The following is a 13,321-nucleotide window of genomic DNA, read 5'->3' as shown; positions in this document are numbered from 1 at the left end:
CCTTGTTGTTTGAAGTGGGTTGTGTCTCATCAGTGCCTTCGTAGTTTATTTGGGTTTTGTCTTTTAAATAAACAGTCCAGTGGTTAAAGAAAAGGGCTTGTAACCAGGAGGTCCCCGGTTCAAATCCCACCTCAGCCACTGACTCATTGTGTGACCCTGAGCAAGTCACTTCACTTCCTTGTGCTCCGTCTTTCGGGTGAGACGTAGTTGTAAGTGATTCTGCAGCTGATGCATAGTTCACACACCCTAGTCTCTGTAAGTCGCCTTGGATAAAGGCGTCTGCTAAATAATAAACAGTAAACTTCCCCTTACTTTTGTTAGTAATGCTTTTCACTCCTCCCCTAATCATGAAGCGCCCGGAGTACCGTCTCATTGAAATGCTTCCCCATAACAGGGACCTAAACATGAATATATAACAGTGAAAAATAAAACTACCTGCATGTATGAAAATATAGGGTTAATCATAATCATCATAATAATAATAATAATAATAATAATAATAATAATAATAATAATATCTTTATATAGCGCCTTTCATAGTGTTCCACCATCACAAAGCACTTTACAGAGGCAGGCTGTGAACTGCGCATTATATGCAGAGTCACTTCCAATAGGACGTTGATTTAACATCACAAATAAAACTCATACTAACTTTCATCAATCAATCAATCAATCTTTATTTTTATATAGCGCCTTTCATAGTGATCCACCATCTCAAAGCGCTTTACAGAGGCAGGCTGTGAACTGTGCATTATATGCAGAGTCACTTCCAATAGGACGTTGATTTAACATCTCATCTGCAGGATGGAGCACAAGGAGGTGAAGTGACTCGCTCAGGGTCACGCACACAGGGAGTCAGTCAGTGACAGAGGTGGGATTTGAACCCGTGACCTTCTGGTGACAAGCCCTGGACTTTAACCACTGGATCACACTGACTCATGCCTCCATGTGAACGAACGCTCCGAAAATGAGAGGCGGGGAATTCACAGGGTTTATCAGCTTCAATTACCAAGAAATACGTAGCAATAATACTAGTAAAAAAAAGGGATTACAGCAATAAATTCCTTCGAAATATTAAACAAATATATTATTGTATGTGCAGCAATGTACTTTAGTGTTTTTACCATTGGCTTAAGCACTCTATTTGTGAGGGAAAAAAAACACTATGGTGTTGAGCAAGCCCTCACAATTGTGGCTAATTTGTAGTTGTAGTAACCATGGAGAGCTACAGACGTTAATAGTCTTAATAATAGGTGTAGCAACTGACGTTGAGGAAAAAACTAAAATATATATTTTTGTTTACAGTGCTGTTGTAAAATATGTCCCAACAAACACTTAACAAGACACACACATTGAGAGTATGGCTTTAAAAGTACACAGAATTATAATAAGAAAATACTATATATGCAAATACAATCAAACCAATTAAAAAAACAAACAAACAAAAAAATACAACGCGTATTTACTGGGGGTTTCCGTCCTGACCTCGGAACCTACTTTGATTGTGATATGGGCGGCAGGTCGGACCGAGTTCAGTGAGACACGGGAAGTGGTGGACAGGTAAATGGGAGGTTAATTCGTTTGTTTATTTTTTTATATATATAAAATAGTTTATTTAAATGTCGGGTGAAGTTATCTTGTCGCAAAATAACACTACGTTTCAGATATGTTTGGTTTTGTGACTTGGTTTCAGAGTTACCAGACTTCTGAGTGAACAACTGGGATTGTCTTTCTCCTTCAACTATTATTATTATTATTATTATTATTATTAGTTTATTTAGCAGACGCCTTTATCCAAGGCGACTTACAGAGACTAGGGTGTGTGAACTATGCATCAGCTGCAGAGTCACTTACAAATACGTCTCACCCGAAAGACGGAGCACAAGGAGGTGAAGTGACTTGCTCAGGGTCACACAGTGAGTCAGTGGCTGAGGTGGGATTTGAACCGGGGACCTCCTGGTTACAAGCCCTTTTCTTTAACCACTGGACCACACAGCCTCCTTAGCAACGCCGTAGCAACTCCGAAGCCCTTACATAGTAACCGTGTTTTTTTTTTTTTTTTTGCAGACCATAACAACATTGCTTCGTTTCTATTCTCATCCAATCAAAAATACGTGAACTGTACAAAAAAAAAAAAGTCTCAGTATATGTTTATTTTTTATTTTTATTCTCTAAAAAGTGTAATTTATTTATCTATTTATTTGTATTTTTTGTTTCCTAGGAGAAATGGTGCACTGCTTTTAAAAAAATAATTAAAAAAATTAAATTAAATGCATCACAGCAATGAACTCCTTCGAAGTGTCCACCAGGGGGTTCCGTTCCCCGAGCCCGAGTCGGGTATTTGCAGACGCTCCCTCATCCGGGGCGACTGCCTGTATTATCATTACGGCTGTGACGGATTGGACGACCGTGGCTGGGGCTGCGGGTACCGCACTCTGCAGACGCTATCGTCCTGGATGCGCCTCCAAACGTCCGGTGAAAACACCCCGCCGACCCTGAGAGGGATTCAAGAGGCTCTGGTTAAAACGGAGGACAAACCAGCCAGTTTCGTGGGCTCCCGGGGCTGGATCGGCTCCTTCGAAATCGCCTTGTGTTTGGATAGTTTTCACCAGGTCCCTTGCAAGATCGTGCACGTCCGCCGGGGCGCCGAACTCCAGAACCAGATCGCCGAACTTCACGGGCACTTTGACCGCTTCGGCTCACCTGCCATGATGGGAGGGGACAGCGATAACGCGTCCAGAGCGATCCTCGGGGTCTGTTCGGGTGAACGGGGTCACTATCTGTTGGTATTGGACCCCCATTATTTCGGCGCTGGCGGGTCGTTAGTGAAAGAAACGGCGCACGCCGAAGGGTGGGTGTCGTGGAGGAAAATCGATTCTTTTGATCAGGGCTCCTTCTATAATTTCTGTCTGCCGCAGCTCGCTGCGAAATAAGAACGCAAGAACAGGACTCGGTTAACACGCTGGCTTATCTAAGCCTGGTTTCGCCTCTGTATAAGACAGGCAATTAACCTTGACTGGACAGCAGCGCCTGGACTCCTAAGAACATAACATCGAGGAGCGAGGGGAGGCGGTTCGTCCCATCAGCGCTCCTCCGGTTCCGAACAGCGGATTGATCTCGGATCTTGGAGGATCCCAGTGGATTCAGCATCAAAGACGTGCCTTCGTCACCACTGGTAACCCATTCCATCTCCCTCACCGCTGTCGCTGTGTGAAGCAGCGTCCCCTTCCCTCTGTCTCCACTGCATGTCCACACGGCGTCCCCTCAGGTCCTGGTCTCTGTGCTGCTCGCTTTTTAAGATCTTCAATAAAAATATGTCTTATTACATTTAACAACATCTCTGAACCTAATGCGTGGGTCCACTAGGAGTTTATCAGACATGAGCTTGTTACTTATACAAACCGGGTCTAATCAAGCTGGTAGTAAAACCTGGAATGGGTGACACTGCTCTGCAACAGGAATCCAGTACAACCAAAGAACTTCAAACATATTCACCAGCAAACGGGTGCACAAATACTGCTTGTACTATAAGAGCTAATAAATGCATTTTAAAACCGTGGTTAATACTCCCTTTTTTAACCTCACATGGGGGGGGAGGGGGGCGTTGCCTTGGCATGAGGTCACAATGCAAGCTTGTGACATCACCGCCAGGTCGGGTCCCCACCCGGGATATAAAAAGTAAAAGTTATGTTTTTTTTTTTGGTTTATCAATCATTACAAACATGGCTAGGAGGAGGAGAGCACACCGCAGCCCAAAATCAAGCAGGAGCCGGAAGCGCGGGCGGAGAGGCAGGAGGAGGGGGCCTGGGAGACGGGGCTGTTGCGGTTAAGAATCGCAGACCCACGCACGGGAACAGGAACACGGATTCCACCACCTGATGTGTTTGTTTTGATTCCTGCGTGGAGATATACCCAGCGGTTAACCGTAGCCTTTTTCTTTCTTTTTAAACTAAATAAAAACTTCCTGAGTTCTTGAAAACTGTTTGCAGTAAGCTTGTGTTTCGTATATCAAGTAGATTCCAGTAAACAAACACGCATTTGCGGATACCGTCGGCTGTGGTTTTTAATTGGCAGTAACAGTTTTAATGGAGGCTGTGTGGTCCAGTGGTTAAAGAAAAGGGCTTGTAATCAGTAGGTCCCTGGTTCAAATCCCACCTCAGCCACTGACTCATTGTGTGACCCTGAGCAAGTCACTTCACCTCCTTGTGCTCCGTCTTTCGGGTGAGACGTAGTTGTAAGTGACTGCAGCTGATGCATAGTTCACACACCCTAGTCTCTGTAAGTCACCTTGGATAAAAAGCGTCTGCTAAATGATGAAATAATAATAAATAATGACTAATAAATATTATATAAATAATAATAAATAATTACTATATAATAATGATGTCAACATACCCACAGCAGTCGTTTTTTGCCACACAAATATATATATATATATACACACACACAGATTTTTTGAACATCTATAAATGAAGCTACGTTATTAAACATCTACACGGATGCATTGTGTATAAACAAAAGGAGACGTACATGAGGAAGGTTTTAATTAATATACAATTATCCCTCCTTACAGTACAGTACTGACCATACATACAAATTCTATATATATATATTGAATATGTTCTACCGACAGGGGGCGTATTTCAGTTTGGTGCTCGAGTTTGTTTCGATAGAAATCAAAGCCGGCCTGCCTGCCAGCGTGTATTATGTCATGTGTTTTATTCAGTGTTTGCACGTTGTAGTCTTAAAACGCCCGAGTCATCTTGTAATAATAAAATACTGATTACAAGAAGGAAAGACGCTTCTAGTTGAAATGGGTGGGGGTGTGTGTGTGTGTTCTAGCTGTTTATGAGTCAATACGTCGCGGTATTTTTTAAAACATCAAACAAACCCGTTCAAAGCAGCTCCGTGGGCGACTAAAGCACGCTGCTGTAAAGTCGATGATAACTTCAGAATCACAGCGCGCCTCGCTGCGCGGTCCTGCGCTGCGGCGCGATGACGTATTCGGGTTTTGTTCAAGGGGGCGGGATTCTGTGTTCGGGTGGGTGGGCGGATCCTCGAAGTTTTCAAAACCTGATTGGTTGTGCTTTTTGTGTTGTTCTTCGAGGGCGGGGAAGTCGCTCGGTCTACAGCGCTGTGTAAAAACGTGGGTTGCCAATTTTGAGAGAAGGCATCCGGTGAAAGGATTGGACTAGGATTGGGGTGGGGTGGGGGGAGTCACTTCTGATTGGTCTAACGCGCTTCAGCCATTTTGCTGCAATTCTGTTTAACTCTACATTTGATGAATACAAGGATTATAAATGAGAGAAGCTTTACCACAGTGATATTATAGTTTACCACAGTCACTTGTCAGCCAATGGTTACACATTTTATTTACCATTGTTACCAATTTACAATGCTTCCCTATGCTTTACCAAACCTCTCTGTGCTTTACAATGCTTCCCTATGCTTTACCAGACCTCTCTGTGCTTTACAATGCTTCCCTATGCTTTACCAGACCTCTCTGTGCTTTACAATGCTTCCCTATGCTTTACGACACCTCTCTGTGCTTTACAATGCTTCCCTATGCTTTACCAGACCTCTCTGTGCTTTACAATGCTTCCCTATGCTTTACCAGACCTCTCTGTGCTTTACAATGCTTCCCTATGCTTTACCAGACCTCTCTGTGCTTTACAATGCTTCCCTATGCTTTACCACACCTCTCTGTGCTTTACAATGCTTCCCTATGCTTTACCAGACCATACTTTGTGAGAGAGAGGAAGGGAGGGGGTCTCTAAACCTTCCAAAGTTTCAGTTTCATTTCTACAGTAACACAACCAACCCCAGGTTGCTTTATCATGAGCGGGAGGTGAGGGTACTGTCCCTGGAGACAGACCGGGCCAGTTTTGATACGTCAGCTCCCTGCTCAAGAATAGCAGCTCAGTCAAACCCTGCTCCGAAAAAAGGGCCTGTGCAAAAAAGAGGGGACAATGAGTGAGGCAGTGGAGCCAGAACTCACCGGAACTGTTCAGTGCTATTGTGATGTAATAGAGCCGGAACACTGTTCAGGTTCTATTGTGATGTAGTGGAGTCGGAACACTGTTCAGGTTCTATTGTGATGTAGTGGAGTCGGAACACTGTTCAGGTTCTATTGTGATGTAGTGGAGTCGGAAGACTGTTCAATTCTATTGTGATGTAATAGAGCTGGAACACTGTTCAGGTTCTATTGTGATGTAATGGTCAGAACTCGCATACTAGCAGGTAAGCTGAGTCCCATGACTCCCATCTCCTGCACAACTTTCTGATTCAGTCAGTCAGTCAGTCAGTCCTCTTGATGCAATGAAAAGGGTTTGAGGAACTTCATGTGTTACAAACTACTGCTTCAAAAAGGATGCAAATGCTGACAGCGACAGACAGCGCGTCGACCACACCTGTGTACAACACCACAAACGAAGCCACTGGCTGACACGCACACGCACACGCGTAAATAAAGCAAAGCATTCTCACAAGACAGAGGAGAAACACACTTGGCAGTCATGAGATGAAGGCATTGCCTGTTCTGTGTGTCACTGGGGAGCTCAGCGTACACACTAACAACACGGGAATTAGCAGCACAGATTTAGGATTGCACCGCTGGTGGTGATTATAAATTCATCAGGACTTCAACAATAACCTGGAACAAAAAAACCGGCTCCTCGTGCGCTTGCACTGCCCGGGGGGATAGTAAGCGGGGTGGGTGATATTAACCGGAGTGGCATGGTAATGAAGCGATGCTGGTCACCTGTGAGCAGCCACGCCGGTCTAGGCGCTGGCGACTCGGTTCATTCAGGTTACAACAGAGCAGAAACCGAAAGTCAAGGAGGGACACGCCCACTCGCCGTGTTTGGTTCGGTTGCCGTAGTGACCGGAGAACTGTCAAGTTGATGAGTCAGCGACACATTCTTTTCATCCGGAACTATAAACAGAATCTGTTTCAGTTTTTCAGAAAGGATAGAGAGTCTCTTCTTAGTCATTCGTTACACATGCACGGTTTTTTATTTCGTTCTCGTGACAAGGTAATGTAGTTATAATAATAATAATAATAATAATAATAATATATTATTTCTAAATGTATTAACAGCGCTTATTGTTCAAACTGTTTCTTCTTAAATACATTTTGAGAGCGACTCATGTGCCTTGTACCTTTGAAGGGTTAAATGCCTGGTCTAAAATTAAATAAATACATAAACATTATAAACCTTGCAAATAGATAAGGCCAATAAGATTGGGGTGATATGAGGATTAAAAAATAAAAAAAGTACTTTAACGGTGGCATTTATGTAATGAAACATGTCCAGCGATCGAGATTTCACTGACGTTGAGATACAGCGCTCGCTTCTCGAGATCTTGTCCGCAGTGTATCTTTTCAACGCTGTGTTCTTGTCGTTGTTTTTGCGCTGCAGGTAAAGTTTCGATCTCCAGTTTCTGTAAACGTTACCTTTCACCCCCTGTCACGCGGTCACGACGACTCGAGCGCAGCGTTCTTTTCACAAGCCCGGTTTCCGTTTCCGGAGAGGGAGCGATAATAACACAGTAACACAATTACACAGTAACACAATTACACAGTAACACATTAACACAATAACACAGCAGTGTGGAGTAGTGGTCAGAGCTCTGGACTCTTGACTGGAGGGTTGTGGGTTCAATCCCAGGTGGGAGACACTGCTGCTGTACCCTTGAGCAAGGTACTTTACCTAGATTGCTCCAGTAAAAAAAACAACTGTATAAATGGGGAACTGTATGTAAAAAATAATGTGATATCTGTATAATGTGATATCTTGTAACAATTGTAAGTCGCCCTGGATAAGGGCGTCTGCTAATAAATAAATAATAATAATTAACGCAATAACACAGTACCACAGTTACATAGTAACACAATCATCTCATTTCTGTGTGTCTCTGGCGAGATGTTTCTTGTTCTTTGCATTATTATTATTATTATTATTATTTTCTTAGCAGACGCCCTTATCCAGGGTGACTTACAGTTATTACAAAGGATCACATTAGAAAGTATCAGCTCTTAAACAGCTGCAGATTTCCAGTTAGCCGTAACATTTTATCAGTGACTTGAAATCTGCAACCTCTTAAGAGCCGAGGACAATTAAAAAAAGGGTCTAATTACGCAAATGAATCAGTTCAATGAAGTAATTAAGAGCTCAGCTGGGATGAAAACCAGCCGACACAGCAGGGGGGGAAGGACCAGGGTTGAGAAGCTCTGGAGGGTGCAAAGGGTATTGGACGGGGGGGGGGGGGGGGGGGGTGTAATTGCATGACTAATTACTCAAGATCGCAGACTGTAAATTCAAAACTTTCTGCAGACATTCCCCTTAGTAAATCTTATATATATATATATACACACACACACACTTACTTTAATTTCGTGAAACTATTGTAAACTGTCACTGTGCAAACGCACGCAAAGTAACCAGGAAGCGTCTGGGTTACGGTTAAACACACGCTGGGGTTTTTTTTCTGTTTTCTTTTTTTTTTTTTGCATAACATTATTATTGTTTCGAAACCTGGGAAAGGTGCGATTGAAGAACCATGCGCACGCTTGTTATCGTAATCTTAACCAGCCAGAGGAACGCTGACGTCACAGTGTTCTAGAGTCAGAATTCCGGACTTCTGCCTTCTGAGAGGCCCCGCCCCGAACCTCCGCTAGGAGGCGTGGCTGTGCGAAACCCAGTTAAGGGCGAAGCTCTCGTTTGAAGACCGCAATGAGAGTCGTGGATGAACAAACACAAGGACGCTGAGACCGGGTTAAAAGCGATGCCAAGCGGGATCACAGCTCCACAAACACAGGGAGTGCTTGCTGGCTGGCGGTGTTAGAAACGGAAACATAAACAAGAAGAGGAACAAGGAGGAAGGGAAGGGAATTTGAACTGAAACGGCAAGTACTGCATTACACAAACACCCGAAATGTGCAAAATAGAATTTGGAGGATATATATATATATATATATATATATATATATATATATATATATATATATATATATATATATATATATATATGAGATCGATCTTATTATTATTATTATTATTATTATTATTATTAATACTTTTTCGACGAAGACACATTACAATATTGCAGAAATCCTTTCACGATTTAAGATGGCTTAAGAATAATTTGCAGACTGAAGCAAAAACTCAACAACTTCCATGTTTTACACGGAGACAATACGGATGTTCTGCAGTATAACAAAACACACGACTGTACAGCAGACCTAAACTATTATTATTATTATTATTATTATTATTATTATTATTATGATCAGTGTCCTGGTAGCTATTTTATAAAACACAAAACAAGTAAAAAGTTAGTTAGGTAGCAGTACAGCCACCGTGTTCACCGTATTAATCGTTTCTTTTCTAAAGTTACAGAGGGCTTCAGGTAAATGCGTCATGCATTGTATTGGCTTGTTTTTAGCTATGCTGGTATTGTACCACGATCATTTGTCGTACTTTTACATTTTTTAAAAAAATTTTTAGTTGCAGTAAAACTGGTGATTCTTTGACGTCATTAGCGGCGTTGAAACAACATCTCTCCGCATCGACTCATTTCCGTGCGGTCTCTAAACTCGCTGAATAATACAACACAGATATTTCATCATGTTGAAATGCTGACTCGGTCCTGGGGGGATTCTTACGGGCAGTGTTAAGCTGTACTGGGGACAAATAAATACAACAAGGCTGTGTATTTATTATACTGTATGAAACCTACCCAATCTCAATCCAGCATTGAACAACGAAAACAAAAACAAGCATTGCGTTACTTGTGCGGGTTAGCTGAATTGAAAAACAGACGCCTGTGATGTTAGTTTACACACTGACACACACGCACGCACACCGACCCCCCACAGACACACATACACACACTGACACACACACACACTGACAGACACACACACTGATTCACATAATAAACACACACACACTGACACGCACACACACACACTGACACAGACACATATAACACACACACACACCGACCCCCACATACACACACTGACACGCACAGACACACACACTGACACAGACACACACACTGACTCACATAATAAACACACACACACACCGACCCCCCCCACACACACACCGACCCCCACATATACACACTGACACGCACACACACACTGACACAGACACACACACACACTATAACGTCACGCTGTTAACATGTATTATTACTGTATAAATGTAGGCCTGTAAGTGATATTGTGTGTGTGTGTATATATATATATATTATAATGGTGTTGGGGTGTTGGTTTTTACTGCAGGTTTATCTGAAGTTCTTCCTCTGTTTTTGAAGCCCTGTTTCCTGATCCTAGTCTTTATTATCTGTATGCCCGGTGTGTGCTGTTAGTGTTGCTTTGAGAATGACAGTTAACAGCAACGCTGCCGAGTCTTCACACATTCGGTATTAGTTCATTTCTCGGTCACTGTATTATGAAAGTTTACGCGCATTTTCCTCAGCAAAAGTCCAAACCTAGCTGTTAATCTGCAGATATGCAGCCCTTTAGATGTTTTGAATAAGAAACCGAAGATCGGAAATAAGAACGTCTCGGTGTTTTCAACCAGCCCCACAGTGACGAGGACAGACCTCCATTTTCTGGGTGTTGAGCTGCGCAGCGCGGCCGTGCAATTTCCTTCTCTGAATACGGGACACTTGTAACGCGTCTGTCCGGCTCAAAACAGGACGCAGCAGATTGTAGCCAAAACGAGGAACCGCATAAACACAGAACATTAGATTGGGTAGTTAATGGTAAGAAGCAATGCGACGGGAAGGGGTGGGGGAAGGGAGGGATTGGAGACTCGAGTCTTCTTGTACCGTGCAAGGCGTTTCAGGGGAGGAGGGGATGAGGGGAGGGGAGGGGGAGGGGGGGGGGGAGGGGGGGAGGGGGGGAGGGGGGGAGGGGGGAGGGGGGAGGGGGGGGGGGGGGGGGGGGGGGGGGGGGGGGGGTGATTTGTTTGTTGGCGTGACAGCCTTTACTTTGAAAGCGTGATCAAGTTCTGAAGGGGTGACGTTCCGGCGCAGACCAGCCCAGGGCGGCCGCGGGCTGGTTTTTAAAAGCTGGACAACTTTTTGGTTCAAAAACAAACGTGAAGCTTCCAGATATGTTCTGTTAACGGAACGGCAGTAACATGCGTTGTACACATTTAGCTAAGATCGCTTGTTTTAATAATGTCTGTGTCTCTCTCTCTCTCTCTCTCTCTCTCTCTCTCTCTCTCTCTCTCTCTCTCTCTCATTACACAATCTCATTATGTATAATTACACAATCGCATTGCAAGCGCGAATCAAATCACGTGGGGTTTTAATCCAAGTCAGAAACTAAAGCCTGTTTCGCCCTCTGTGAAAACACACTGTATAGAAAAAAGCCTTTTGGCGACTTCCACGCGATTCGATTGGCTCTTGTAAGCTGTAATTTGCATATCCCGACGTCACTCACAATAAAGATTCTGTGAGTGATGTCATGATCAGGATTCGTAGATAAACTCGGGTTCCCTTTGTTTCAGAGCACCATGTGTTCCACTTCTGAAATGATTCTTAATGAGTCATTCAGCAGAGGATTTTATCCAAAGAGACTCACAGAGACTAGGGGGGTGAACTCTGCATCATCATCAACTGCTGCTGCTGCTGCTGCAGAGTCACTTCCAATAGGAGCTCGTTTGTTTGACGTCTCATCCGAAGGACGGAGCACAAGGAGGTGAAGTGACTCGCTCAGGGTCACACACACAGGGAGTCGGTGGCTGAGCCGGGATTTGAACCTCCTGGTATCGAGCCCCCTTTCTCTAACCGCTGGACCCCCGAGCCTCCTCTCACAGTATCTAAAACGTCCTTATTTTCTTTCCACAGATTCCCACATGGCAGACCAAGCGCAGACCCGGCAGGGCAGCACAGCAACCCCCGACCTTTCCGTTTTGCCCCCCCGGCGCCCTACGACCCACAGCCAGCCCCACGCAGTTCCGACAGCCCCCCCTTCCCCCTCCGCAGCCCCCTCTCCCTCCCCAAACAGGGGGTCCTGGACGAGAGTCGGTCCTGCAGGAGGAGGCGTGTGTGGCTTCGGATGCTGCACAGGAGAGTGAAGCAGGATCGCAAGCAAGCCTTCCGCCAGCTCTCTCTGGGCAACTGCCTGATACTAGACTCCACTGTACCAGTCCCGGGCAGCCCTGCCCCGAAACCAGACCCCCAGCCCTTGACCCTCCCGGATTCTGAACTGGTCGAGCAGGAGCTGAGCGAAGCGGAGAGCGCCCCCCCCAGCCTCTCCGGCACCCCCCTGGACGGGGAGGAGGGTCTGACCCTGGAAGGGGTGCTGGACCTCCTGCAGCAGCTGCAGTATCACACCCACCAGCAGGGCAGCGTCAGCATCTGTCCGGATTTCCTCGGGGGCCGCTGCCCGCAGGGGGGCCAGTGCCCGCTTCACCACACTGCCCTCCCCTACCACTGGCAGCTCCGCAGGAAAGGGACCTGTCGCTGGGAGAGCGTCGGGCAGGAGGCCAACGACCTCCTGGAGAGGCTGTACTGCAGCCCGCGATCACAGCTACGTCACGCTGCGTGTGCGGTGAGTGAGGGCAGCATAGCACAGTGTGAGAAAGCATGGGAAAGCACAGGGAAGCATTGTAAAGCATATAGAGGTCTGGTAAAGCATAGGGAAGCATTGTAAAGCACAGAGAGGTGTGGTAAAGCATAGGGAAGCATTGTAAAGCACAGAGAGGTCTGGTAAAGCATAGGGAAGCATTGTAAAGCACAGAGAGGTGTGGTAAAGCATAGGGAAGCATTGTAAAGCACAGAGAGGTGTGGTAAAGCATAGGGAAGCATTGTAAAGCACAGAGAGGTGTGGTAAAGCATAGGGAAGCATTGTAAAGCACAGAGAGGTATGGTAAAGCATAGGGAAGCATTGTGAAGCACAGAGAGGTCTGGTAAAGCATAGGGAAGCATTGTAAAGCACAGAGAGGTGTGGTAATGCAGATTAAAAACAGGATAAACTAACCCTTCTAAAAGGTTCCCACAGTAAAAGCCAGGCTCAGTGATGGGGCGTTTCCAGTATTGTCACGTCAGTGAACCTGTTCCTCTTCATAGCTGAGCTGACAGAGGCACGTGAGGGAGGGCTGATTCACACGCAGCAGAGACAGCAGGGGACACACCTGGCAGCTTGCAGCATCATGCAGGAAGTCACACCAGCTTCCTGTGCGATTGCAGACCTCGCTCGTCCTCATTGGTTCTCATTGTTGAAGCGGCTGTTTCTCATTGGATGCTGTGGTTTACTAAGCTTTTGCCCCAGTGCTGAAACAACTTGCTTTAC

General features: G+C 45.2%; 2 protein-coding genes across 2 annotated transcripts; both read left to right on the top strand.

Moving 5' to 3' along the window:
* The first annotated feature begins 1,483 nt into the window (after nucleotides 1-1,483).
* On the top strand, nucleotides 1,484-3,559 carry LOC117404537 (ufm1-specific protease 1). The gene is made up of 2 exons (XM_034007401.3): nucleotides 1,484-1,560; nucleotides 2,222-3,559. The coding sequence occupies exon 2, from the start codon at nucleotides 2,271-2,273 to the stop codon at nucleotides 2,931-2,933; it is 663 nt and encodes a 220-aa protein (XP_033863292.3). The 5' UTR covers nucleotides 1,484-1,560; nucleotides 2,222-2,270; the 3' UTR covers nucleotides 2,934-3,559.
* Nucleotides 3,560-4,995: 1,436 nt separating this feature from the next.
* Nucleotides 4,996-13,315, top strand: LOC131734621 (uncharacterized). Its single transcript, XM_059021420.1, has 3 exons — nucleotides 4,996-5,000; nucleotides 11,875-12,580; nucleotides 13,099-13,315. The coding sequence occupies exons 1-3, from the start codon at nucleotides 4,996-4,998 to the stop codon at nucleotides 13,105-13,107; spliced, it is 720 nt and encodes a 239-aa protein (XP_058877403.1). The 3' UTR covers nucleotides 13,108-13,315.
* The last annotated feature ends 6 nt before the right edge of the window (nucleotides 13,316-13,321 follow it).

The sequence above is a fragment of the Acipenser ruthenus genome, unplaced genomic scaffold, assembly GCF_902713425.1.
Source record: "Acipenser ruthenus unplaced genomic scaffold, fAciRut3.2 maternal haplotype, whole genome shotgun sequence".
NCBI classification, from domain to species: domain Eukaryota; kingdom Metazoa; phylum Chordata; class Actinopteri; order Acipenseriformes; family Acipenseridae; genus Acipenser; species Acipenser ruthenus.
Note: the sequence above shows the minus strand (reverse complement) of the source record. Positions and strands in the feature narration are given on the sequence as shown.